General features: G+C 59.1%; 5 protein-coding genes across 5 annotated transcripts; 3 read left to right on the top strand and 2 right to left on the bottom strand.

Moving 5' to 3' along the window:
* Positions 1 to 882: 882 nt before the first annotated feature.
* On the top strand, positions 883 to 3784 carry BESB_073620 (uncharacterized protein; the record flags this gene model as incomplete). The annotated part of the gene is made up of 5 exons (XM_029365735.1): positions 883 to 1102; positions 1651 to 1832; positions 2249 to 2427; positions 2860 to 3123; positions 3703 to 3784. The coding sequence occupies 5 exons, from the start codon at positions 883 to 885 to the stop codon at positions 3782 to 3784; spliced, it is 927 nt and encodes a 308-aa protein (XP_029218219.1).
* A 1548-nt stretch (positions 3785 to 5332) lies between these two features.
* On the bottom strand, positions 5333 to 7210 carry BESB_073610 (putative exosomal 3'-5' exoribonuclease complex subunit; the record flags this gene model as incomplete). The annotated part of the gene is made up of 3 exons (XM_029365734.1): positions 5333 to 5546; positions 6238 to 6491; positions 6827 to 7210. The coding sequence occupies 3 exons, from the start codon at positions 7208 to 7210 to the stop codon at positions 5333 to 5335; spliced, it is 852 nt and encodes a 283-aa protein (XP_029218218.1).
* A 1401-nt stretch (positions 7211 to 8611) lies between these two features.
* Positions 8612 to 11145, top strand: BESB_073600 (uncharacterized protein; the record flags this gene model as incomplete). Its single annotated transcript, XM_029365733.1, has 4 exons — positions 8612 to 8959; positions 9366 to 9483; positions 9897 to 10455; positions 10893 to 11145. 4 exons carry the CDS (start codon positions 8612 to 8614, stop codon positions 11143 to 11145), a joined length of 1278 nt encoding a protein of 425 aa, XP_029218217.1.
* Positions 11146 to 13283: 2138 nt separating this feature from the next.
* Positions 13284 to 18284, bottom strand: BESB_073590 (uncharacterized protein; the record flags this gene model as incomplete). The annotated part of the gene is made up of 5 exons (XM_029365732.1): positions 13284 to 13382; positions 13658 to 13767; positions 14101 to 15672; positions 16303 to 16730; positions 17080 to 18284. The coding sequence occupies 5 exons, from the start codon at positions 18282 to 18284 to the stop codon at positions 13284 to 13286; spliced, it is 3414 nt and encodes a 1137-aa protein (XP_029218216.1).
* A 2826-nt stretch (positions 18285 to 21110) lies between these two features.
* BESB_073580 (uncharacterized protein) lies at positions 21111 to 26533 on the top strand (the record flags this gene model as incomplete). The annotated part of the gene is made up of 9 exons (XM_029365731.1): positions 21111 to 22088; positions 22521 to 22606; positions 23179 to 23245; positions 23696 to 23779; positions 24191 to 24330; positions 24719 to 24854; positions 25233 to 25373; positions 25872 to 25959; positions 26223 to 26533. 9 exons carry the CDS (start codon positions 21111 to 21113, stop codon positions 26531 to 26533), a joined length of 2031 nt encoding a protein of 676 aa, XP_029218215.1.
* Between the last annotated feature and the right edge of the window lie 500 nt (positions 26534 to 27033).

The raw sequence follows: 27033 nt of genomic DNA, 5'->3' as shown, positions 1-27033 counted from the left end.
AATAGGCTACAAGAGCCAGCTCCGCGTCGCGGCAAGCTTCACTTCGTCAGCTATCAGGATCGCTCAGGAGTGAAAGCGGCGGCGGCGACGAACAGCGGCTGCGCCGTCAGTTCCTTTCGTTGCGTTGTGAGCGATGTCGCCGGTCAGGGGGCAATGCGCTTTCGAAGCCTCATCTCACCCTGTTATGACACAGCCTAAGTACACACAGCCTTAGAGACTGCCCCTGGAAGCCATTGCGGCTGCAGCAGCTCTCTGCACGCTATTCGCGTCGGCATCGCGAGACGGGTATGAGGTAAATGCCTCCTTCCCAGCTCCACAGCACGAGCATGTTCAACTGTGTGTGACCAGAATGCCGAGTAGAGGCACTAAGCTCAGGAGTAAGTCCCATCCACCGCACATTCGTGCCGCAGCTCAACTGCGGCGTGAGCGCTGGAGGGACGCGGCGACGAGACTGACACCGGACATGCACAGCCGCTTTTCTCTGCAGAGAGCCGGACTGCATGCGCGAGCGCTGGAGTTTCGGCCCCGATTTTTTTTCTGAGCACGAAGAGAGCGCCGCAACAGCATTCTACACTTACCACTGCCAGAATACTCCGATATGCAAGCCTAGCGAAGGCCCTGAGGCAGTGAGCGCCGTCGTCAGTTCGCGTTTCTGCGTTCTCGAGCGCTCCGTCCTCGCGACTTCGACGCAGCGGACAGGCGAAGAAGATGAACCGATACGGGTCTGTCTAAAGACGGGACAGACCCGTCTTTTCGTTTGGGCGGCCCTTCCTCCTTCCTGTGTGCGGTGTGTCCTCTGGATTTTCTCTCTGAATAGAAATCGACACAGAGAACGGCTTGGTAGCCGCGGCTCGGCGGCCTCGTCTCATCCGCGCCGCCACCATGCCGCGCGGCAGCCACAAGGGGGGGATATTCCCCGTTTCCGGTCTGCCTTGGGGCATGAACCGGCCCTACCTGAAGAGAGGACTCTATCAGCATCGGCGCGACCACATCTTTACTCCGCGATGGGGCACACGGACGGCGAATTTCAATCCCTCGCCCCTCCCTGACGGCGGCACTCGCAAGTGGGAAAACGACGCCTTCAAAGCCTGGCCTCTAAACGGTGCGACAACGCGCAGATGCATCCACCTGCCGAGGAGCCTCAAGCGGGATCACTCGCGGGAAGACTGAAAGTAGAGAGCACGTGCAGAGTGGGAGGACGCGGAAGACGAGCCGCGAACTCTTGCTAGAACTCCCGCAACCGCCGAGCGGGCGTTAGCTGCATGCATCCTGCTTCCACGCGGTGGCAGATTGGAGACGATGGAAGGGAGCAGGCTGAAGGACTGTTAATCTCACTCGCCATCAACACATGAGAGGAGGCGAGACGGAGCTCTCCAGCAGCGGCGCATCGCGTTGAGATTTGCTGGTTTTCACTTGGGAGTCTCAGTCTTTCTGAGCACTTTCTTCAGACGTTAGGATCCCATGCAGAAGCGTGAATGGGCGTGACCCGCGTAGGAGGCCCTCCGCCATGCGCGTCTGCGTCCAGGCACGCCGACGGGCGCCGCGAGAGCGCCGCCTTCGCCTCCTGTGTCTCCCGCCCTCGCCTTCGCGTCGCTGGGCTTTCAGGGCGAGGCTCGATTTCGCTTTTCTCGGCTGCCTTGTGTGGCTCAGGCGTCCCGCACCACGTGAAGCTCTACGCGGTCAACGAGGCGCGCTACCTGGTCCCCGCCGCGCGCTGCACTGCAGGCCCCGAGGTCACGCAATACATTCTCAATCAGCTCGATCCTGGCGGCGCCGGCCGCACCTTCAGCGGCATCGGCAGACCAGATGTCCGCCTCGCACTCGCCAAGCCGGTGAGCAGGAGGAAGAGGAAGAACGCTCTCAGGCTCTGCGCGGCTTACGCCACTCAGCCTGTCTGTTTCGAGTGGCTGCCGGCTCGTCACGCTCTCCGGAGTTCGCTTTTGAGTTTGTAGACCGATACTCACACAGACAGACGCGCAGATGCTTACGCAGATGCTCGTGTGTACACGCTACTTCGCACTGCAATTTTGTCCTAACAAGCCCCCGGGGCTTCGAACTCGACTTCATGGCAGGCATAGAATTTGCATGAGTTTTTTTGAGGTAGCGGTTCCTCCACAGTCACTCGAGCGTGTGTGTTCCGCGGGATTCAGCCTCGAGCCGAGCGGACGATGGAGGTCGTTTGGCCTCTGCTTCTTTGCGTTTCTCCAATCGCTGAGTAGAAGCAGCGTGTGCATCTCTCTTCTTCTAGGCGGCGCCTTCCACGACGCACCTTCCTCGACACCTCGTCAATGTCGCGCGACACGTGATGGGCGAGGCTGGAGAGCGCGCGCGACGCAAGAATCTTTCCTACTCTTCCTCTCTCTCTGAGGAGGGCTTCTCGCCCGACGTCTTTGACCCTTTCGGCACGCCCATGCAAGAAAGAAGCAGGTACGCAGTTCACGCGCTGGCGCCGACATGTAGCAATGTGAATCTATACACATATATATGTATATACATGTATATAGATATTTAAATCAGTATACATATATATATATATATATATATATATATATACACGTGCGCATGCAGAGCCCGCGCTCCGGCGTGAGAGGATTCGTCGCAGGGGTTGTATGTATTATGTATGGAGGCACACACGGGGACTCTTCAGCGTGGGCGTGGGGTGAGAGTTGAGAGGGAGGCGTTTGCAAAGCTATCGCCGCTTGAGTGCATTTTCATTCGCCAGGGAAGCAGAGAGGGTTGTAGAGCGACAGCCCGGGAAACCTCATGGATGCCGAGTTTTCTCCACACTGGTTTAGGCGGCCTTGTGCCGCCGCACCGCATGACAGCTTCCCTGTCTTTTTTGTTTTCTCTGTTTCACAGGATCAAGCGTCTATACAACCTGGTGTGCGAAGCGGACTCCTGGCGCGTGAAGGCCGAGGTGCGCGGCGGAGGGCGAGCGAGTTCGTCTTCAGATTCCATCAATGCGTTTCCTTACGTCGACGAGAAAGCCGCACTCGTTCGCGACCTGCCCCTTGCGGAGATCCTCTACTCTCGGCACAGCCACCGTCTGCAGAGTCGACGCCACCCCTTCTGGGTCGACAATGGCTACAAAAAGAGGCGCGTGCGTATTCCCTATCTCTACAGGTGAGACGGACCGCTAGGCGGCCTAAATCTGCTTCTGCGCAGCAGAGAGACGTCGCGCATGAGGGCAGCTGTGACCCCCCTTTGCCCCAGACCTTGCCCCGAACGCAGGCACGGAATAGCTGTCTATATCTATATATCTGCGTCTATATATCTATATCTATCTGTCGAAATATTGGTATTTATTCTACATGCAATGCATATTTACGTACTCCCGACATGCGTGGCTAATCCGCCAGCTGGAGAGCCCCGGCAGCCTGCAGATTTGACTTTCCTGCAGTGGCTATACTCCGGCGGTGTGCAAGCGTAACGGTGACAGAAATTTTCATTTATGCATCCTGCTCATATCCGCTACCTATTCTGCTGGCTTTCGAAGCACTGGATCTCGGGGGGAGGATGGGGAGGGCGCGGAGGTATGTTTTTGGATTCGGCACTGCAGGAAGCTCGTATGCTCCAACCTCCTAGGCCTTTTCCCCGTTCTGTCTCTGCACACGCTTTACGTTCAAACTCGTGGAGACGTGTGCGCCGCTCCCTCGGCATCGGTGCACAAGACTTGCTGCTCTGTGTTTCTGTGCGATTCAGGCGCCGCGTGGCGAAGGAGGAGGCACAGGCGAGAGAGTTCGGGCTGTCGCGCACGCAGGGCTCGCAGATTTCTGGAGTTTGAAGCTGAGACGCATCTCCCCTGTTTGTCGCGTTTGACTTACGTTCGCTTGCGTTCTATTTATCCGCGCGGCAGGGCAGTGCATACCCGTGTGCAGACTTGCGCTCCGAGACGCACACACCACGGTGCCTTTGCGCGTGCCTCGCATGCATGTAGTTTTCTCCCCTCTCTGATTTTCGGCTGTCTCAAAATCTTCTGGCGCGCTGGCCGCCGATTTGTCTGCGCGATAATTCAGTGCCGTTCGCGAATATCCATGCGGGGCCGTACATGTCTCTGAGTCGGCAGTCTCCCTACCCGGTCTCTTTTCAAAACGCATCTTCAGAAATCGTTTCGCCAGCCTCGCAGGCTGCTTCGGCGGGCCTGCGGAGATACTGCCGCGGTATCTGTGCAATAACGCAGCTTCTCTGACGAATTCAGAGGACGTGGGCACTCGCGCGCAGCTAGCAAGGCGCCACAGAAATTCCACGCTCGTTTCGGCTGACGCTGACTCAGAAAAAACAGAAACATTCGCTTAGCGATCCGCGCTGCCACGCATATGACGGTTCAGGGTTATAGCGGTGACTCGACGAAGATAAGGCTTACTCGCAGGTCTCACAACGTAGTGGTGACTATGTATATATCTATTTCTTTCTATACCTATGTAGATCTATCTATGTATATCTATGTATCTATCTATCTAGATCTATCTGTCTAGATCTATCTATTTATGTAGATACATCGGAAGATATATGGTTGCTGCATAGGGGCACTTGCCTGCGCCGGTGCATGCGGGGGCGCTTCGAGAAACAGGCGGAGCCAGTTGGCCGCGTGCGCAGCTTCGCACTGAGCACGCGACGCGACACAGAACAAAACAGAGAGGATGACGCTGAGCTGCAGGCCTTTCGCAACACGTGTCGAGGAAAGCTAAAAAACTCGCAAGCGCTTGAGCAGCCAAGCACCGTGGTGTGCGCGACGGCATCTGAAACATAAGTCTCGGACTCTTTGCGCTCGCTTCCTGTGGCTGCTTTCTGTACACGGTCAAAGCAGCTGACAGTGTAAACGGAGAGAGTTGCGGACTGCATGTCAGGTAGTCGCACGCATGGAAAAACGTCCGTTTCGCAAGTCGCCAACCGAAGACTGCCGGCAGAGGCGTCAGTGCCGCCTCCACGCGACGCAGCACCATACAACCGTGTGAAACGAGAGCTGTGGCGGCCGGTAAGACTACTCTTCAAGCTCGTTCTCCCGCAGACTTCGCTTCTTTGTCAGGGTATCCTCCTCGACCGCCCCCTCCTGCAGCTGACGTGCGTCTTTTGTCTTTTCACTTTCTCTCTTTTTCCACATTTCCTGCGCGTCCCTGAATCAGCGAACGTTCCAGCCCCATGTCCTCTCCTCTGCTGGCACGTCGTTCGTTTCTACCGCGTGTCCTACATTACCGCGCGAGCCGCCCAGCGGAGCGTGAAGCCCCGCCGCCCGTTAGGCTTCCATTTTTGTTTGCTTCTTGGGTTTCTGCGTCTATCGACTCCCTCTTTCTCACCAGTCGCGGCATTCGTGCGCCGTCGCCCTCCTGCCTCCTCAGGCCTCGGCTCGCTTCGCGACGAGAGTGTTGATGATCGCCTGCATGACGTGCCGCTCCTTGCCGTAGCAGGCGATCAAGATGTTGCCGACGAGAATGGCGTCGGCGACTTCCTTCGCTCGAATCCAGACGCGACCGTTGGCCCCAGCGGCAATTTCGAAAACCATTCGCTCGCCCAGGCTCTCCAGCAGAAAGCAATGCGGAGACGACAAGCTGCACACGCGCGCAAACACACACCCTCCGAGGCCGACGCACCCCACTGAGGCGAGGCAGAGACAGAAGAGACACTCAGGGCAGCGAGGCAAACGGACCTAAAACCGGCGAGCAGCAGGCCGCGGCGCAGACCGGCGGCGGAGAGAGCGGCGAGGCGAAAAACACTGGAGCCGAGTCGCGGGGACGGCGGAGGAGCGAAAGGGCCGCACGAAAGCGGGAGATGCGACAACGCGAACAACTCTCACAACGTCCTGCTGAGGATTTACGTAATATGAAAACTAAGCCTTCGGTGCCAGATTGTCTTGCCTTACAAGGAAAAAACAAAAACACCAGAAAACGTAACTCAGCTTTACGAAAAATCGGTCAAATAAGTGATAAAAATAAACACATTTGGGTGTATATTTCGGAACAGCTAGAGAGTGTCAAGTCGATACACACACGCACACCGCGGCCCCAGCCAGAGTCCAGAGCGAACCACGCAGCTGCCAGTGGACGCCCCGCCAGCTTAGAGCGTCGCAAACACTACTCGGCGCTCGCCCGCGAGCGAAGCTCTACACGACCTCTACAAACGCCGGAGAGAGCGGCGGAAGACTCCTGCACCACCCGCCCGCCTCTCGACGGGGTGGGCGGCCGCCGCATCCCAGCAGGCCTCTGGTTTCTTTAGCGTTTTGAATTCTTATGCTCAGGCTACCTGAGGGCCAGCGCGGACGGGACGTCGAGGACGAGGCCGCCCTCGAGTTCGCCGAGAAGCTTCTCGTTGGATGTCCACGACTTCTTGCAGCTGGGGTCGACACAGGTCAGCTCGGCGCCGAGCTCGACCGAAGAGGCCTGAACGCGACACAGCACCAGACTTCCGCGGCGGAGCGAGGGCTTGTGGCGCTTCGTCGCGCCCTCGAAGCCCTCCACCATCGGCAGACGGCCGTCGCCGCGAGCGCGAATGTGAACCTGCAGGCGGAAAACCGAGGCAGGACACGCGACTGCGTGAGGCTCCGCCTCGCCGGCGTTGGCAGGCTCGCGCGAAGGTGCCCCCGCTGCAAAATGCAGTCGAAAAGCAGGAAGAAAACACGCAAAACAGAGACACACGAGGCCTCGCCGGAGGAAGGAGATCCGAACCCACAGAGGATGTCCCTCGCCTCGCAGGCGGGCAGGATCCACGCAGCGAAGAAACAGGGACGCAGTCAGACGAGAAGCGAAATGTACGCCACGAGAGGAAGAGGTTCCAAGCGCCACGACGACTGGCGCCTGGTCTGTGTCTCCCAGCCTCGCCTCGCCTCGCTCACTGTGTAAGCTTCGTCCTTCTTTCCAGAGACGATCCCGACGACGACGTCGCCGACGACGGGCTCGTAGCGCTTCTGTCGGCTCTGAATGTACCCCATCCCATAGGGGAAGTGCGGCAGACTCTCGACGAACGCGCAGGGCGCAGAGGCGGTGAGTTCGTGGCCTGCGGCTGCCGAGGCCGCGCGCGCGACACTCGCTGCGGAGGACGCAAAGTCGAAGGCCTGCTCCACCTGCGCGAGACGCTCGACGGCGCGCTTTGTCTCGGCGCGCGACGCAGCAGTCGGCAGCAGACGCAGAAGCGGATCTCCAGGGAGAAAGACCGGAGGCGCGGAGACCGGCGGGGCGGCCGCGCGGCTCCCGCGACCCGCAGCGGCTGGCGAGGCCATCCGAGGCGACGGGCGCGGCGGAGGAGGCAATCGAGGGGCGACGACAGATGCCGAGGGGCGCGGGGAGGGTAGGGCGACAACAGTGCACAAAGAAGCGCTTCGAAAAGGAGGCGGCTAGACACACCAGCGGACAGCGGCGACGCACGCGGGACGCGGCAGGACAGTGAGCAGCTGTACCCGAAGAGACGAGATTGAGGACACCCAACAAGAGATGAAGACGGGATGATGCGGAGAGCGAAGGCGGAGACGAGGGACGAGGAGGCAGCGGACGATGTGTGGTCAACGGAGATTTCAGCGGCTAGAAGACTTCAGCTACATCGAAGCTCGCAGATACCGCAAAGAGATGAAACCACCTTCACTGTCTCCCCGCCCTTCTTCGTCTGTCACCGCCAGCGCGCCTTTAAACTCGGCGGGATTGCTGGGAAGCCACCTTGTTCCCACGCGCGCCGAGAGGCCTCTCAAGTGCCTCGTCCCGGCAAGCGCGCCGATGCGCCGACGCGGGAGAAGAGGAATGTAGACGTTCAGGCGAAGAGGAGGAGAGCCTGAGCAAAATAGATGAGCTGAAGCCGACAGGGCTCCGGAACTCCGGGGCACACAAAGAGAGAGAGAAAGAGGCGGGGATGTAAAGCCCGCACGGCCGGAAGTCACAGCCTCCAGAGAGCCGAGAAGGTGAGCTGTGCACTAAACAAAGACAAAAGAAGCTTGACGAGAGGTGGAGAGCCTCGAGGGGCATACTCTAGGCAAGCGAGGGACGAAGGTCGCCGAGAAACGAGTTGAGTACGACGCGAAAACAACGAAAAACCGACATCCACCGTTACGCATGCGCGGTCGCGGCAGTTGGGGAAAAGGAGACTGGAAGGGAAGCGAAATACCGACAAATGGATCAAAATGAAACCCTGCGAAGAAGCTGTTACACTTATGGCAGGGGCTTTACTATTTCTGCGTACTTGGATAGAGAAACGATGATAAAGTGAAAACCTGAGCTGCGCGCGCAAAGGGGGGCTGCATGCAGACGAACACCATCGAAGTCGAGAGGATCTGGAGAGTTTTCACACCTCTGCTCGCTCGTGCCTCATTCCTTCTTTTCTCGAGGTTTACACCGGCGCCGACTGGTGAAGTAGATCCAGTGCGGTGAGGGAGGTTGGCTGGTACGGGCGGCTTCGGCTTCTTTTTTCCTTCTCTACCGTGCAGCAGACGCGCCTCTGAAGGATTTTCTGCAGACAGCATGCGGCGCTCAAAAGCCCTGCGCGTGGACGACTCCCATCCTCTTCCTCTCGAGTTTCCCACGAGCCTCTAGAGGCTGCTTTTCCGCGCCAGTCCGCGACATAGCCTCTGGCTCAGAAACGGTGAACCCTAAGGCGTCGCTGCGCCTCCAGTTTCGCCTGGTGTCTCTCTCTCATCATGGCCACGGCGGCACCTTCGCTCCCGGCGCCGCTCTGCGGCCCCACGGCAAGGTCTCTCGTCTCTTACCACGTCCCTCTACAGGGCCCGGTTCGCCGTTTGCCTGCGTCCTCCGCGACCGAGGCCGCTTCGCAGAGCTCGTCCTGTCCTCTCTCTTGTGCTCCTCAACTCGCGGCGGCACCCAGCGGACTACTCGCCCCGCGCCCGACGCGCACCGGAAGCGGAAAGCAGACAGACGCGGCTGCTGCAGAGCCCGGATGGACTGTGCACACGTTGCGCGGGAGCGTGGCGAGCACCGAGGCCGCAGCCTCAGGCAACGGTGACGACCGCAACTGCGCGATGCAGGACGTAAGGCATAATGAATCGACCTTGCGAAAAAGGACGAGGCCCTTTTTCGCAAGGTACGCGTGTGCAAACGCGTCGCCCCCGCCCATGAAGTCCTTCAAGGGAAAGGGGGACGCCGTCGAAGGCGTGACTGTCTCTCGGCGGAGGACGGGGGCTTTCGTCCCGCCGCGGCTGTTTAGATGTTTTTTCGGCTTCAATGCCTGTGCGGCTTCCGCCTTCCGCGCCTTGCCCGTCCACGCCTGAGACTTGTTTGTGGAGGGGGTCTGATGTGAAGGTGTGAAGGCGCCGCAGCGGAGGCCTGGACGCCGCATGTGTCTTGGCTGCCAGAAAGGGCCGTCAGCATCCGGCGTGCGCCCTCTTTGCCACTACTCTCCGCGCTGCGCGCGTCCTGGCACGGCTTTGCTCTCAGGTGAGAGAAGGGGAATACGAAGGCGGCCTCTCTGTGTGGGAATGCTCCTGGGACCTCGTGCAGTTCATCTTGAAACTAAAACAGGAAGACGTCGCAGCCCAACATGTGCTTGACCTCGGTAAGCGCACCCACGACTCAGATACATCAGTCTGTTTATATCTACTTATATCTATATCTATCTATGTCTGTCTCTCTCTGTGTATGTCTATCTATCTCTGTCTATCGATTTCTGCCTATCCATCTCTGTCTATCTCTGTCTGTCTATGTATCCATCTATTTTATCTGTCTATGTGTCGATAGGCTACTCACCATGGGGGAGCAAAACGTATCTACCTCCAGACGCATCTCGGCTGACGGTGAAGTGTGCCCGTGTGTTGACGCCTAGACTGAACTGCTTCCGGGCTACACGCGTGCTGCAGCGTGGAGTCAGCCGCGTCCTCGGGGCATCCATGTGTCTGCTTTCGTGATCTGAGCCGGAGTCGAACGCGGCTAGCTGGCAGTTGCCTTTGGCGCGTGTGCACCTGGCATCAGGCTGCGGCCACGGTCTGGTAGGCCTTCTGATGCTTCAGAGGGGCGCGGGCGCAGTCGTCTTCCAGGACTTGAACGCCGAGGTGCTTGCGGGCGTCACAGGCCCGACGGTGGCTCTCAACCTTTCTCTGAGCCGGCGCCCGCACGCCGCCCAAGACCCAGCCAGGCCTCCAGCCGCGGCGGAGAGCCACAGAATGCGCCTTTGCGCGCTCGCGAAGCGTCCGCCGTCCGCGAACGCACCAGACGCATCGGCGCCGCCGCTGCCCGAAGGGTGCGCGAACTTACCTGCGAACTGCCTCCTTCTCCCCGCCTCCTGGGAAGCTTTTCCGTCTCTGTGCTGCTCCTGCAAGTGTGCGTGCTCGCGTGGGGCCGTCGCGGGCTCCGCGGCGGCGCTGCCAACGGGCGACGTGAGCGGCAGCCTGCCAGGCGCGACTCAGCACCAGTTCGACTGGATCGTCGCCTCTGAATGCATCTACAGACCGCAGCTCTTCGAAACGCTGCGGCAGCTTCTCAAAAAACTGCTGAAGCGAGGCACCGGCAAAGCGCTCATTGCTGGCAAGCGGTACGTTGCGCATCGCACGCATTCGGCCTCAGACGCGTGTCCACACGATACTCTCTGAGAGACAGCCCTTGGATGTTTCTTGTCCATGCTTGACGGTTGTAAGTAACGTAACGAATCGGTAACGAAGTTGCGCAGTCGCACAAAACAGGCGCGATCCACGCACGCCTCGACTGCCTCAGCCGCTCAGCACCCGCAGGGACAGGGGTTTTATTTTCGAAGAGTTCCCCAACTTTTACAAATACATTTCTCTGCTGGCTACCTCTATTTATCTATATTATTCAGGAAGAAGGAATATTTAACTCCATCTTCAGTTCAAAACTATTTCATATAAAGCTTCAGGAATATCAGAGATAGGGACCCGGAAAGCCGTCAGGACTATTTTTGTTTGGTCGCCTTTGCAAATGGCCTCTCTAGGGTTCCTGCGTTTCTGTTCCTAGGTACTACTTCGGGATCGGTGGCGGCACGTTGCCTTTCCTGCACTTTTTGCGAAAGGCTGAGACAGAGGAAAGAGAGCGGAGACAGCAAGAGAAGTACCAAGCCGCCGCGACGAGAGGTGACATGAAGGTAGACTGTGAAGAGAACCACGACGCTGAAGAAGACGCACTAGAGGTCTCTGTGGCGCTGACGATTGAGGACAGAGCCTCCAACGTACGCGATATTCTTACCATTGAGAAACGACCTAAACCGTAGAGGGCGGCACACTCCGCCTCGCCTCTGAGTCTCACCAAAGAAGAGAAGGGGGGGGTGTGCTGGCGCTCTGGGCTACCTTGATAGATACATCACTTCAACTTGCTCCTGTTTCCTTAGCACGTCTGTCCACTAATTGCCGTCGCTTCGCTCCTCTGCGTCTTAAAAACCAACCGGCGCCCCTCTTCACAACTAATGAGAGGCTTTTTGTGAGCATCGCCAAAACTTTGTGGCATGCCGCGTCTTGAGACATCTGCGCCGCCGGCGCCAGGCGAGAGCGACAGCAGTGCGCGTGTGACTACGACCAAGGCCACTGCCCCAAAGCCGCCGAGCTTCCCACCAAAAACCAGCCTTTCTGCATTCCCCTGTCCGAACGCGTGGTCGTCTAGCCGCACGTTGTTTGCATGTATCTGAATATGACAGAGTTCCTTTATACATTGAAAACGGCTTTCGCGCGACCCTGCATTACCCGCGATTTGCACTTCTGCCGAAAGAACAAGCGAAGCGGTATGGCGACGGTAGCAATGCCACGACAGATGGAGGGCGAGCGACAGTGAACATGCCGCTGTCAGCCACCCCGCCACACTGGAACATCTCATTGAGAGACGTCGATACGGGTTTAGTTCACGCGTACGCGGTTGCAAGCTCGTGACAAGCGGGGGGTTTCACGCACGCTGACGCTGAGGGAGCAGGGCGTTGTGCATCACGCCTGGGCATACCTGGCAGCCCCGTGCAATGAACACGCGCGGCCATGGGCTACAAGGACTCGTCGGATTCCTCAAAAAGCGCTGAAGCACCGGGGAATATCGCCTCAGTGTTGCACGTTCTCCAGCATCGTAGGTGAGCTCGTCGCTTTCCCTCTTCGACGAAGACGCCGATCTACGGGCGCCACGAAGCCCGAAACAAGGCCCGCCGCGCCTCACCGGCGGCCCGCGCCGAGCCCCTCAAACGCGTGGCTAAATCGCCTTCTGAGTTTCGGTAGTCGACGCCTCCTGCCACCCCCCTCCCTCGGATGCCACAGTAATCTCCGCCACCACTCGCGCGCACGCTGTGCGGCGCATGAAATAATGGAGGCTTCAGCGCATGCTTTAAAAGGCAGCATGACACGCCAGATGCAACCGGGTCCCATCAACCCGTTCTACTCCGCAGTCGAACTGCAACTCAACCGCCCAAACGCATCTTGATTTCGATCTCCTGCACGCACCAATGACATCCTCCTCGCGCGCGGTTGTGCCTGTCTCCACACGAGCGCGAGGGGCAACACAGCCTTGACTCCCTCCCTTCGTCCCTCCCTGATGGATCCAGGCGTCGAATCAAATTGCAGATCGAGAGGGCGAGGGAGAAACGCAGTCACGTAAAAAAAAAATTTATCCGGCCTCGCCACCTGAAAAAGCGACCGGCGTTCTACCACGGCGCTATGGGATCGCCTAGCCGTAAGAGCATGCGCGCATCCGCCTACGAGACTCCGAGTAGCAGCCCAGGCGTCGACGACTGCTGAAAGGGCATTGCGGAACTGTCAGGAAGAGGAAAAATATATATTACTAGAACAAGAAAAAAATGCACACTCTCTCAGCTCTCAATGGAGCACGAGCTGACCCCTCCGTGCGCGTCCTCGCGCGCCCCACGACGTTGTTTGAAAAAGAAAGAATTTCCGTTCGTACCGATCTCTACATAACGAATATTCGAGTCCCCACACAAATTTATCCGTCTCTGTTTGTAGGTGTATCTCAGTTTGTTTGTGCGTCCGCCTTAAAGTCGTGCGACGCGTATCACAGAGCGCGAAACGGGGAAACGTGGCGCAAAAAAGCCCTTTCTCTCCGTTGCGCGTTCCCCCACAACGCAAGTCTTCTGGGCACCCGTCCGACCTCGATCCGAAAGACATTGTCACGTCCACCGGACCATCGACAGCTCGCGCAAAAACGAGCGGAGCCCGCAGACTCTTCACTGCTGCCACCAACACTTGGCCAGCGCTGTATTCTCTCCCCTTTTGCCAGGCCTCTACGACGAGGCGCCAGGCAGCTGGCGACTCGACGCGAACCCCTCCGTGATGCGCTGTATCCCCAGCAACCAGCAGAAAACTCACACCATCACACCAGAGGGGTCACCAGACAAAAACGCGGACGTTGATGAAAAATCCCTTCCTATTCCGCGTGATCAGGACGCACGAAAGCTATGGCACGCGGGGATCTCGGCTGCTCCTCGGGGATCACGGAGACAGCCATGATGCCGCACACGCAGGACTGCGGATCAAAATCGAACACGAATCGCATCCGCGGCACAACAGGGACGACTGCACGCTCCCATTCTTTGCCTGACGCATTGTGAGTCACGCATATACACACACGAACGCCTACGGAAGGTACAGACGGCACATCTGATCATTTGCGTGTCTATACAAGACTCCGCCCGCCGGTGAACCGGACGCGCGGAGGAAACGCACGTCGCGTTACATTTCTCATGCCGCAAACGGATTGCATGCGCGATGAACGAATGCAGAATATGCCAGCATAAATACCCGGTGACGCCGCTTTAGCTCTATCAAGTTGTACGCGTGGTGCCCCCTTCCACGTGTCAACACGCTTCTCAAATTCCGGAAGCTGCTGTTCTCCTTCCTCATCAGCGTACCTGAAAAAGACAGACGCACATCGCGTGACGCGAACGCACTCCATCACCACACCCCGTCATCGCAAGCTACCTCCGGCTGTCTGGTGAGTCTGCCTCGTCATATACGCACACACTCGGAACCGACCCTACGTGCATTCCCCTGCGTCTTTAACATACATACATCCAGGCATATGTGTGCCTGTGCCTGGCATCGGCGGCGCGCCGGCAGCCTCGTTCGCATCCACGGACGGTACATAACTAACGGCGCCAAAGGCGGAAAGTTGAAAGGAAGTGTTAGTGAGCACAAACGACAAACGGTTTAGGGTTTACCGACACGTGCCTTCGCATCCTCACCGAGTCGGTAGTGCTCAGGATCCAAAGTCAGATGCAATTTCGGGAGGTAGAGAGGCGTCTTTGCGCCTCGCTCCATCCACGCGGCGACCTCGGCGAAGATATCCAGCACGCCGTCGTCGTACAGAAGGCGCGACATGACAGCGCAGGGTGCGGCGAGTCCGTAGTTCTTCTGCTGCTTCTCGCAGATTGGGCGCATCACAAGAAGCAACTTGCGAACGGATGGGTACGGGCACTCATTGATTGACGCGACTGCGCTGGGCGACAGTGACGAGGTCGCTGCCGCGTCCGGAGAGAGATCCTTACCCCCCATATCGCCTCTCAAGTCTCGCGGCGACACGCTGACGTCGGGCGGCGTCGCACCGATGTAGAAGTTTCGAACCGGCACGGAGGTCGGCGACCTCCGCTCAAACAAGGAAGCGTCAGGCTCGTCGTCCCCCAGGTCGCTATCGGCTACAGTTGAAGCTTTCGACACAGCGAGTGTCTCAGGCCTGCGCTCCGCTGCGGGCGAGGGAGCCAGCGACGCCGCAAGACCGGCATAACCCACAAGCGGCTGCGCTCGCGTCCCCGCGCCTTCCAAGGGCCTCCGACGGTCGTTTGTAGACGACGCAGAAGCCCGCGGTCTGGCCAAGCCCGCTGAGGACGAGCCGCTTCGCTCCGCCAACTGCAGGCCGGGAGACAGAGACCAACTGTCATCTACATTGACTGTTCCCGAGCTCGGACGGAGCAGCGGCATCGGCGACGCTGCGACAGCGCTCGAATTGAACGAAGGGTCCTCCTGCACGAGCGGATAAGATGAAAATCCTGAGTCCGAGAGAGACGGGGGACGTGCGTCGGGGACATTTAGATCGGCTCCGGCCCTAGTAGAGGATTCGCGACTGGGGACCGAGCTCTGGCGGGCGCTGATGTCGTCGTCATTGCTAAGTTCGACTGCCTGATTGAGCGCCAGAGAGAATTTTAGACTGAGAACTTCCAGCTCATCTCCACCTGCACTCTTCCAGTACTTCATCTGGTCCATGAAGGTGCATGCAGCTCGCGCAAGAGGCGCGACGGCGGGAAGAATCGCGGCGAGCTCGACAGCTCCACGCGCATACGCGCCACTCGCGCCCGCCGCACTCTGCGGAGCCGTGGGGCCGTGGAAGAGCGCGAGGCACGCTCCGACGTCTTCGCCGAGAGCCCAGGACAGCGACGGCCCCATCGGAATGCAGAACTTCTTGCTCTGACTACGAAACGTGCGAATCGCCTCGACACCGTCCTCGAAAATCGCGCGGTTCTCAAGGCGAGCCCTCCGCAGCGCATCCCCGGCAAGATCCTGCATGTAGTGCAGGTCGAAAAACAAATCGTCCAGCACCTCCTTCTGGGCACACGCCTCAGCTGGGCCCAGAGAACGGTAGTCCCGAATCGCCGCCACCGCCAAGTTGACTAAATCTTGCAGCGTCAGCATCTCCAAAACAAACGCAGAGATGCCCGCCCCCAACGCTGTTCTGTAGGGGATGAAGGGAACACCCAGATCGTCCGCTTGAGAAAAATTCCCGCTGGAAGGCACGTCCGAGAGATCGATGTAGCCTCGCAGTTCTGCACAGACGCAACACCCCACGCGACACCTAAACAGCTGACAGCGCAACCTTGCAAATTCGAGGCGGCGCAGTGACTCCTTCCAGCTGCGTCACCGCCGCTTGGCGACAGATGCAGAGATCTCAAACGGAGGCAACGTGGGATCCGCCTGATTTCCCGCCTGCACGAACGACTGCCCGACAAGCTGCCTCGACATTCGATGGAGACGTGCAAGGCGAGAATGTGTTTCGGTTTGAGCAATGCGTTATCAACTCTCCCAGCCCCTGATAGATAAATTCGTCTCCGCCCCACTAGTTTTGACTGATCGCGCCGTTCACCGCCCCTCTCTGCTTTCTGGCTCCAGCCCCAAAGAGGGTCTTCTGATCACGTGCATGGACCACCGGTCTCCGGTGCAGCTTGACAACGCGCGACAAAAACCCTCCTTCCACAGGCGGTTTTGACTCCGCCGCACTCGCAGTCCTCCATCTGAACCTGACGGCCGCCGCAGGCGTTCTGCAGGCTTTGAGGGCGTTTTGTTCTCCGTGGCTGCCTCGTGCAAAGGCAGCTCAGGCGACCGCACTCCGCGAAACCCGAGTCTGCTCTCGCCTCTCGCTGGCTGAGCCACATGCCGCCAGCCGACGGGCCACGTACCTTCTTCCTCAGTCCACTGCAGCGAGACGACCTTGGACACGCCTTTCTTGAGGCCGCTGGAGAGCTTTTTGTAGAGCTTCCGCAGCGGGTTTCGAGTCGTTTGCCGCTTCAGCCCGAAGCGTCGCTGGATGTCGAGTTGCCCGTACTTGAGGAAGAAGATCGGCAGCCCCACGTACTTTCGGAGCAGCGTCTCTTCCTCCTGCATCGCTCGGCGGTTCGTGGGGTCGTCGAGCTTCAGTCTTTGGCGCCTGTCGTCGCGCGCGTAAGCCACCATCAGGGGCTTGAAGACGCCCGCCACACCCATCCCCGCCGCATACAGGTGCGTGTCGGAAAGCGACGCGAAGGAGGTAGGCTGGGGGTCTCCCGGATGCAGCAAAACAGACACGTCCGCGACCAGCCGAAGCGAGGGAATGCGCCGACCGTTGAATCTGAGAAGGCCGACCAGCAGACACAGCAAGACACACGCGAATCACGAAACGCCCACAGCGCTAGGGCTGACTGACACAGCCTGTCGACATGTCACAAGAGAACAACTCGTCGACGCCGGGCGTGAAGCTGCCGCAGCATGTGTGCGGTCCCCTCGCAAGAGGAAGAAGGGAGGGTTTTTTTAAGGGTTAAAAGGTGGGGCGGCGACGACGCTGTACACGCGAGGATGGATCGCGACGCCTCTTCACGCGGGAAGTGAGACCCACCGCCGGGCACCAGCCTCACTCTCTGTGCGCTCTCCAGAGTCTGCCGCACCCCTCTCCCCCCCCCCTACAGAAAAAAAGACTCTACCTGAGAGTAAACGGGGTCAATCTCACATTGTGGCCCTCCTCGAATTCTGCCTCCTCTTCGTCTTCCGTCGCTCCGATAACCACGTGGACGAAGACGGCGGCGAGTTTGTTCTGGGCGTAGAGCGCCATGCCGGCGGCGGCCTCGACGTCCTTCTCGCCGGTGTCGCCGGAGAATATGGGCGTGACGTCTGGGAATCTGGCGAGCGCCTCCTTGAATCCGGAGATCTTTCCGCGACCGCGCGAGTGCTGCCCGCCGATCACGTCGCGGAAGAGCTCCATGCTGTTCTCGAAGCGGACACGGCCCCAGCCCTCGACGCCAGGGCCGTAGACCTGTCGCGCGCCGTGAATCAGCGCCGTCTCCACGGCGCCGTAGAAAGACGCTGGGCGGGTGAAAGTTCGCATCGCCGACGTCGACGCCCGCGCGGTGAGCAGGCCGACGCGCGGCGGAAGGGGCGGCTTATCGTCGTCGACGCGCGGCGGAGGCGGCGGGTTATCGTCGACGACGCGCGGCGGAGGCGGCGGCTTATCGTCGTCAACGGGCGGCGGAGGCGGCGGCTTACCGTCGTCGACGGGCGGCGGAGGCGGCTTATCGTCGTCGACAGGCGGCGGAGGCGGCGGCGACGCGGGGGGGGCAGACAGCGCGAAGGGCGACGACGCCGAAGTCGCAGACGCGGCCGCCAGCGTGCGCAATACCCACGAGCGGTAGTCCGTCACGGGGCAAGTCTCCCAGAGCGGCGACGCTAAGCGCGTTGGACACGTCGGCAGCATCATGTTGACTGGAGCCGCGGTCACGTGGGGGCCCGAGGAGAGGAGAAAGTAGAGCGCCCCGATGCCTGGGTACGTTTGTCCTCGCGAGAGGTCTCCGTCGATGCCGCCGAGCGACTTGCCGGCGAGCCGCCAGTTCCCCGATGACCACAGCGTGTCGTCGATGTCGGTCAAGACCAGCACGCCGTTGAACTCGGCGCCGACGCGCCTCCAGGCCGAAACGCCTGAGCCGCCGTCCGCGGCGAAAGGCCCGAAAGTCGGGCGCGGGCGAGCTGCCGCCTCCTCGCCCGCGCCGCGGACGGCCGGCGACAAGGGAGGCGCGGCATGGAGAAGAAGCAGAGTCCGAAACCGCGCAGAAAGCTGAGCGAGAAGCAGTGAAGAGCAGAGCACAAACAAGCACGACGCGCGCCGACGCGCCGCCAAAAACCGACTCCGCGACATCATCGGAGGGAGACGCGCACACGCGACTGAGCTCCGCCCGCGGCCCCCGCTCTCTTCTTACTCAGCCGACCCACCCACGCGTGCCGGCACCTGTCCTGCAGCGCACCAAACGGAGATGAGCGGGACACACAGAGACGGCGGAGTGATCGAGTTGACACACCGAAGCGCGCCGCCGCTCACTCCCTGAGCCTCATCCCGCGGACTCTGCCGAGAGAGAGCGGGAAGGGCCGTGACAGAGAAGGCTGCGCCGAGCGGCGAATGAGGGGGAGCGGGGTGGGAAGGGGGAGGGGGGTGAAGAAGATGCGAAAGGTGCCAGCCACGGAACAATAATCGGGGGGAGAAGAGAGCGCTTGTTGTTGACCGGGGGTCGGTAGCATGATGGATGCCGCACTCGAGAAGGTTTGGCGGTGGAAGGAAGCGAGCACTTGAAAGTGCCAAACGCAGTCATGAGAAAGAGTAGAGGGCGGCCTGTAGAACGCCGCTGCTAGAGATCTACGCAGAGAGAGACACACCTTGTCTCAAAAAGTCGCGTTTGTGTCTTCTGATGAGACGCGTCTGAGCCTCCCGTGGCCTGCAGAACGGACAGGCGGCGCCGTTCTTCGCCTCATCGACTACTGGGACTCGCCCGTTGCGGCATTCGGGCGCCGTCCTCCGCGGAAAAGCCTGCAGACCGCAGTTGCCGCATAGCGCGAAAAATCAGCGCCTGAAGGGTCGCGGAGAATTTCGACGCGGCATCCGACGCGTCCTGAAGGAGGTGCCAAGCGCACCGGCGCCACCGGGGTCAGCAGAGGCGAGACAAGGCGGGCGGCTGAAGAGATGTTTTAGCTGTTTTCACTCGCCGAGGACGCTCCAGAGCGATCGACCACGGACAACGAGTCGATAGGACGGAGTGTGACGGGACCGACAGTGACACGCGTATTGTTCCCCGCAGCGGGTTCGCGCGCCGGCAGACTCGCGGAAAACCAGAGACGGCGTCCCCCGCGCAGCGCCTACACGGAAATTTGAGCTTCTCCCGCCTCGCTGACCGCGCAGAAGGAAGAGCCTGCGGCGAGGCTGGAGAGAGCGGGACGGGAAGAAGCGAAAAGAGCTCAAACATGCATCCGTCTCTGTCCAGTGTCACGCCTCCGCGCCTCCTTTCGTTCTCGCAGTCGCTCTCCACGCATGTGCTGCTCACAGAGTCTCCGCCGCCGGGAGCTTTAGAGCGAGACGCCAGCGCGTACAGCTTTCCTTCGCCTGGCGCGGCTCCGCTTCACGTTCCCCGCTCTTGCAACGGGGAAACCTCGCCAAAGTGCGCCGCATTCGGCAGCGACGACGCGGAGACGAACCACGCAAGTCGATGCATGTACAGGCGAGGGCGAGCTCTCGACTGCCGAGCCTGCTTCAGCTCGCCACCGGCTCTAAAGGTTCCGACGCAAGCACGTCCCCCGCTGCGCGCCAAGCTCGACAGGCACCCTAGGCTCTTTGCATCGCTGCACCCTTGGCAGTTTCGACCTTCCAGCCCGCAGAAGAAACAGAGAGGCAGGCGCACGACGCGAGCGGAGGCCAAAACGACGCTGCCGTGGTGTTTGTGTCGCAGTCGGGAAGGGCGCCGCGCGAGACACCTCGGAATGCCAGACTCGCGTGGTTTTTGCCCCCGCGCCGCCGGCAGCTGCCTCTCCTGTCGTCTATAAGGCGGCGGCTCGCCCTTCCAGCCCGCGCGCCGCGGAGTGAGGCGCCTAGGCTCTCACGGAGAGAAAGCTGGGGTCGGCCTCTGTCTGGCTAGGGCAACCGTTAACGGCGAGTGAACGTTTAAGCAGTTCGCGGCGACTTGCGGAGAGAGATTTTCGAGCGAGCTGGGACACGCTCGGCGTCGAGATGCTGCCGCTGCCGCGTCAGTCACCGTCTAGGGCTGGGTGAAGAAGGCGACTTCTCGCTGGAGGTCGCTGGACGGCAGAGAGACGCCTGCCTGTCGCGCTCGGGAAGAAGGCGAGCTGGGAAGACGAGAGGGCGAGTACAGTCGCAATCCTCGCGCAGAGTGCTGACTCAGCGTCAAGCTTTTCCCGCTCTGCGATTTTTTCCATGTCTGACAGACTCGACATGGCGCGGGCTTCGATCCTCACACAAAAGGCCCGTGTCTGGCGAATAAAGCGCCTGCGTGTGTAGGGACGAAGAGAGAGAAAAGAGGAGGGGGAAACGTCGAACGGACGTATGTCTCTGCTCTGCACATCTCTTTCGAGAGCAGGGCTCCTCTCGCTCCTTCACTAGGCAGCGAAAGTTCCGCGTTGCCAGCATTTGAGACTGAGCGAAAAACAGAGTCAGCAGCTTCAGTCCAACGACAGCAACCCTGGAGGGCCAGAGACCGACGAGCTGTCTCACCCTCCTGTGCAGTTTGCTTCTCTGTTGGCACTTTCCTCTCTTCGCGGAGCCGTCCTGACAAACCGCGCTTGCTCTATTCGCCGCGCGTCACGCAGAGGTGTCTATTCCCTCCTCGGTCTCGGTTTCTTTTCTCTCTCCATTTGTCTTCGTCCTCCAGTGGTAGTTTTGGCCCTCTTTCTCTCCCCGAGTTTGTATGCTTCCTCTGCATTTGTAGATCCCTCGGGGTGTGTTCAGGACGCCCACCATTAGAGCTTCTGCCTCTGTCTGCTTCGTTGCATTTCTTTTCACCTATCTCCGCCGCCACATTGAATGCAGTTTGCCGCCTCTCTTTGCCGCCGTCTGCCTTCCTTGCTGCGTTCTGTCGTCCTTTGTGTCTCCTTTCCATCGCTGGCGGCCTCAGCTCTTGAGAGGGCGCCGCGCGGGTCGCCCGTTTCAGCTGTTCCTTTCTCTCCGGTTCGCGGCAGTTCGACGATGACGCCGCGCGAAGTCAGACTTTGGCGGGCGGCAAGGCTCTTGGGGAGAAGTGAGCACGGGGCAAGGAAGTTTGAGGGCGTGCTACCCCTTCGTCCGCTCGTCCCTTCTCTCTCTTCTTCAGCCTTCAACTCCAGATCGACTGTCTCCGCCTCTATGCCCGCCTTCTCCGACCTGTGCGGGTCTCCGCTGCCGTGTCCTTCTCTCCCTGCCCGCTCCTCTGAAGGTTTGACTGTCTGCCGCGCCTCTCTCTTCCGCGGCGTGCGTGCTTCTCTCTCTCGGGCTTCGCCTGCAGCCCTGGCTGCCTCGGCTGAGGTATGCGGATCCTCGAAGGCGACGGCGTGCGCGGCAACTTGTTGGGCTCCTTCGCGATGTGTCGTCCTGCTCTCAGCTTTGTCTCTTTCGTCTCTGTCCGCGGCTCCTGCCTCGCGCCGTCCTGCCTCTACTAAGGCGTACGCCTCTGCTTCCCTGCTCTCCTTCGGTGCCGTGTCTCCACTCTCGTCGCCTTCCTCTCTCTCGAGGTCTTCCCGTCTCCAGTCTTCAGCGGCAGCTCTCTTCGCTTCGCGCTCGTTCATGTCCTTCCGCGGGCCTGGTAGAGACTCGGCGCCCGCCGCGGCTGTGAGCAGGCAGACCCCATCACAGGAGGAAGTGGCGAGGGCGTCGCTTCCCTCGGCTGAATCTTCTTCAGAGTCGTCTTTTCTCTCTTTTCTGCCGTGGCGGACGGGCGCGTACGCCGCTTCCGCTGCCGCGAGCCCTGCCGCTGCGTCGACCCCGTCAACGCTGCCTTCGTCGCCCGCTTCCGAGTCCTCGTCGTCGCCTGAGAGCGTTGCAGAGGAAGGCGGCGAGGCACGACAAGCGACCCTTGCGGAGGCCGGGGAGCGTCTCCGTGCTTCGTTTCTCTTCGTCGACCCGCCAAACGCCACAGGGCCTTTGGATGGCTCCTACGCGGCTGTCCTATACGAGCGCATCAAAGATCACGTGAGTCCGCCGTAGTCGTTCTTCTGTCGCACTTCTCGCTTCTCGCTCTCGCAGGGAAGCTTCGGAAACGACTGGATGGCGTCATGGGGCTCGCTCGCGACCGCGTCGCTATCTTTGCCGGCGCTCTCCACGAGGCGAAGAGCGGGGTGGCTCACGCAGACGCGGACGGCGTCGTTCGTGACATAGTTGGTCAACCGGAGTGCGGCTTCTTCTCTTCTCTCTCGGCAGAAACAGAGGAGACTCGCAGAGGCCTGCGCGCTTCTTTCTGCGTCACCTTCTTTCCGGCTTCCCGCGCGTTAAGCGCTTGAACACCAGCGAGCGAGCAGCGGCGCGCGGCAACGCATGGATGCTGTCGTCGCCGGTTCGCTGGTCGCGTGTGTTCCCACGCTCGCGGGGTCTTTCGTTTTCTGCTGAATCGGGTTTTTTCTGCAGACCGATAAATGGCTCTCCGAAGGGTCAGCCGTCAACTGCGCTACAGACTGGCTCCTTCTCTCCAAGGACTTCCTAGGCCTGCCCTGGTATGCCTGCCAGACTGGCGCCGCCAAACATGGTGCTCCCCTCATATATATATATATATATATATATATATATATATATATATATATATATGGCCGTTTGCATGCGTAATGATGTGCATCCGTAAATGGCTGCATTCCACACTCACGGGTGTGGATTCGCGCCACTGTTTGCGATGCAGCTTTGCGCACAGCGCGGGCGTCCGTCAATACATATGCATATATTTAAGTCTTTATATATGTATTTTTGTTGTACATTTATATATTGACGTGTAGATGGATGCTGCGGAAGTCTTCGCAAGTCGGACGCCGGTTTGTGGCAGACGTAGGTCTGTTGCCACACACAGCTGCTGGCGTGAATTCAACTTCTGAGACATGCGATCATCAGTGCACGCCTCCGCCGAATTTGTATTGATTTTTGACTTCTCTTCTGGGTACACCTGAGCCACCGTTTCGGACGGGTGCTGCCTGAAGAGTGAAGCAGGAGTATTTTCCCCCGCATCGAGTTTGCAATATAGTCGCAACTGATCCGGTTCCGCGCTTTATTCCCGTTTTCTCCTTTCTCTCTGATACAGGGCGGCTGCGCTGCCCGTCATCGGTTGCTCGTTGCGGCTGCTCACGCTCCCTTTTGCCGTTGCTGCGGTAGGTCGAGTGAGCGTAGTGGAAGTTCAGCTTCTCTGCGCCTCCTCGCGCACATCCTTGTGCTGCTGGCGGGTGTTCGCTCGGCACTCTGAGAATACCCCAACATGAAAAAAGGTCACACGCAATCATACATCCTTATATGCAAATTGTTTCTTGGGATATTTGCTGGTGTCATTTCTTTTCACTCCCCGGTTTCTTCCTGAAATGTCACCACGCTTGCAAGGATCTTTCCCCGCCTTGAGTGAAGACGCGAAATCACTCTCGAAGTGTTGCTCTCTTCGTCTCCGTGCTGTCGTTTGCTGGCGGTCATCGCGTCCATGTCTCGTCTTTTCGTCTACGCGAAAACGTGCCCCGCCGCTGCATGCAATCCTGCTATTTCTTCGGGGCATTGCTGTCGCCGTGGCTCGATTGGATCTTGCGAGTTTTCTTGTCTTTTCTGCCTGTGAGCAGGAGAGAGACATTCGCCTTCGCGGGCTTCACGGTGCAGAGTTCATGGAGCTGAACAAAATGCTGAAGGAGAAACAGAAAACTGGAGTGTGTCGACTTCGAGGGAGAGCGCGGATCTGCGGCTGTAGCCTTACGGAGCTCTCACTTTTGAGAAGATTCCACTCGTTGTATCAAAACGCACCTGTTACCATATATATATATATATATATATATATGTTTACGTATTTGAATGCGCAGGCTACTGGGCTTATGCGAGAAGAGTTTCTCTGCCATATATATATATATATATATATATATATATATATATATATATTAGGGTTTAGGGATATATATATATATATATATATATATATATAATTATGCGTGTATGTGCATGCGCGTGTTTCTGTATTCATGCGAGAATAGTTTTTCTGCGGCGTGCCTTTGTGCGTGTACATGATTCTCCCCCTTCAGCGTGCACATCCGCCGCCTACCTCTTTTTTCGCCTATTCTGTGCAGCTGGGGTCGCCGGAGTTCATGAAGGAGAGAGCGAAGGTGCGGAAGTTCATTGAGGCTCACAACCTCTCGGTCTTCCCGATGTCATCCGTGCAAATGCTGTTCACCGGTATCACTGTCAGTCTTTTTTCCTACGCACTTCGGTAAGCCCCGATCGTCTTCTGTCTTGGTAACGCTGTCCTGCCTTTTTGCCGTCGCTTAGTTCAGACTAACGTCTTCCTTCTTCCGTGGAGAGTCAAAGACACTCGAAAATACTGCTATTGCGGGAGGGACAACGCCTCTTTGCACTTTGAATAGAGTAAACCGACTGCTCAGCGGGGCGTCGTCCTCTGCAGCCCGCAAAAGGGAGCTGAGAGACAGGCTGCTTTGATTCTAGGCTTGCTGGGCACCGCCCTCTCGAGTGCGCCGTCACTGGCCGTGGATCTGTCAACTGTGTATCGGCAGGCGCTAAATAGGCCATAAACTGGAACGTGTGATGTGTAGGTTGCGGATGTAGACAAGAGACGGGTGACTCTGTCGCGTTTCGTTCAGAAACATGGCTGTCCGCATCGACGAGTTCCCCGCCTTCATCTCCGAGCATCCGGGCTGGTTTGAGACCCTGGCGCTCCCCGACCCGACTCTCGCGACGACCTTCTTGACGATCTTTGGGGGTCTTTCCATTCTCATCGTAAGTCAGGGATCGAACCCGCAACACGCCGCGGAGCGGCTGGGCGGTTGTTGGCGCTTCCCAGCAGACACGCGGGAGAGGTTGTTTGGCAGAAAAATCGCAAAACGTCTGCACGAGACGAGGCGCCCACTCAGCCTCCACTCGCCGCGCGTGTCCTTAGTCGGGGTAATCTTTTATTTGCAGGCAAAAATGCTCTATTGTGCCGTGGACGGGGTAGCGAGACCCTGTGTTGCCGCGGGCGGCACACTTGACAAACGTGACTTTGGCGATGGCGAGCGCTCCCTCGTGAGCTCTGCAGCAACCGGATAGACGCACGCTTTTCCGCTTCGGTAGTACTGCTGCTGTTGGGTGCGGCTGTTGTCCCATTTCTCGCCTTAGGCAGGATGGATGGTGTCAGACAAGCTCAAGAAACTCAGCCCAGCCAAGGCGACGGGACCCCTGAGTCCGGCCGCCGCCCGCGTGTTGCCTTCTGTCCTCATGCTCGCCTACGCCACATTCATGGGCACGTCTTTCCCAGGGGTAGGCCAGACACACGCCAGGAACAGGGGCAGCAGGCACCGCGGCTTCGCTCGGTTTCAGCCTTGCGGGGGGGGGGGGGGGGGGGGGAGAGGAGGGGAGGGCAGCGTTATCGCGTGAGAACCGATTCGTGTTCGCGTGTGAGAGAGCGGAATCCTAAATCCCAGACCCACTAGTATGAGTCGTAGCGTCTTTTTGGATTCTCGTATATTCGTACCTGTGGGTGCAGGCATACGTGTCGTTCTGTTTTTGTCTTTTTCGCCTCTGCGCGTATCGCCGTGTCCTCAACGACGTGCTTCCTAGAAGGCGTGAGAGGGTCAAGGCATGCTCAGCTGACGCGACAGATACGCTTCGCGTCTTGTAGTACACAGATGCTGTGTAGAGGGCCCCCACACATTACTGAGCATCCCATTTCACTTCATCGTTCCAGTGCTGCGCCTTACAAGGGGCCGCGCATCACGCTCTCTGAATGCCCCCGTGTGCCTCCTTTGGCTCGCTTAGGGTCTCGTCCTTCTGCTACTTCCAGCTGCTTGCCTTCAAGCGATTTTTGCAAGGGTTTTCCGCCTCCGCTCTGTGGCGCGCGCGCTCAGTAAGTGCCGTCTCTTTCGTTCGGTTACAGGCAGTGAATCGCCGGAGGCATTGCCGGCGTCAGCGCGTTCCACTTGCCGTGTTCAGATCTGTGTAGTATACTCCTTCCCGCCCCTGGTCTGTTTCGTAGCTCGGCGTCTGTATGTTGGTCGTCCTGTTCTCCGCGCCAGGCGGCCGCCCACCGAGCGAGCGTACTGCGTGCAAGCCGTAGTTCGCACCGACGCGCGTCAATGTGCGTTTCGTTTCCTTTGGTTTTTTGCGCAGATTTCGTTCCGGATTCCGCACAGCCCCTACACGCGATCCACGCAGGCATCCTGCGTCAGCGAGTCCCGGCTCTTGTGACGGAATGGGAAAAAATTGCCGCGGAGAAGAACCTTTCGCCCCGCAAGATGGCCAAGGGTATCGTTGCGCTGTGGAAAGAAAAGTGCCTCGATCCGAAGTTCCAGGCTCTTTTAAAGAAGCGAAAGCAACTGGGCGAACGCCCGGGGCGCGACGAAGGTAGCGGAGGACGCGCACTCACGCTGCTGCGGCCTAAGTATGACTTCAAAGGAGATCGCTTCAGCCAGCGCTGCTGAGTGCCAGCAATGCGCTGGCCCTAAGCGGGCAGTGGCCGAGGTGCGCAGTGCGGGCGCTCGCCACTAAACTGCCGTAGTCAATTGCCGATGGAGGGCGGCAAAGGACGTGTTGATGCCGTAAAGCACAGCAGCTTTAGGGTCTGGTTTGGGGCTTATTGGATGACTGCGAAGTCGACTGCCGTGGCGACTAAGGGAGGTGCGGGTGCGACCGGTTAGGGAGTGTGTGAGGGTGGATTTCGGAACTGTAGTTGTGAGCAACAGGTTGAGGAATGATGGGCAGTCTCGGGCACGGCTACAGATGCTGCGCGAGAACCGGAGAAAGGCGAGGAGCAAGAAGGTGGCGCTGCTTGCAGCGGAGAAGGCACGCGGGAGCTCAAAACTGTGTGGGGCAAAGACAAGGAGGTGGAACGCAGTAGCACTGCAGACGGTGACCTCGTTTGTTTTTTGAAAAGAATGCTCACGCAGTCAGAGCGTGGATGTCTGGCGTTTTGGTGGCGCGG

This window comes from Besnoitia besnoiti (genome assembly GCF_002563875.1).
Source record: "Besnoitia besnoiti strain Bb-Ger1 chromosome Unknown contig00007, whole genome shotgun sequence".
NCBI lineage: Eukaryota > Apicomplexa > Conoidasida > Eucoccidiorida > Sarcocystidae > Besnoitia > Besnoitia besnoiti.
Note: the sequence above shows the minus strand (reverse complement) of the source record. Positions and strands in the feature narration are given on the sequence as shown.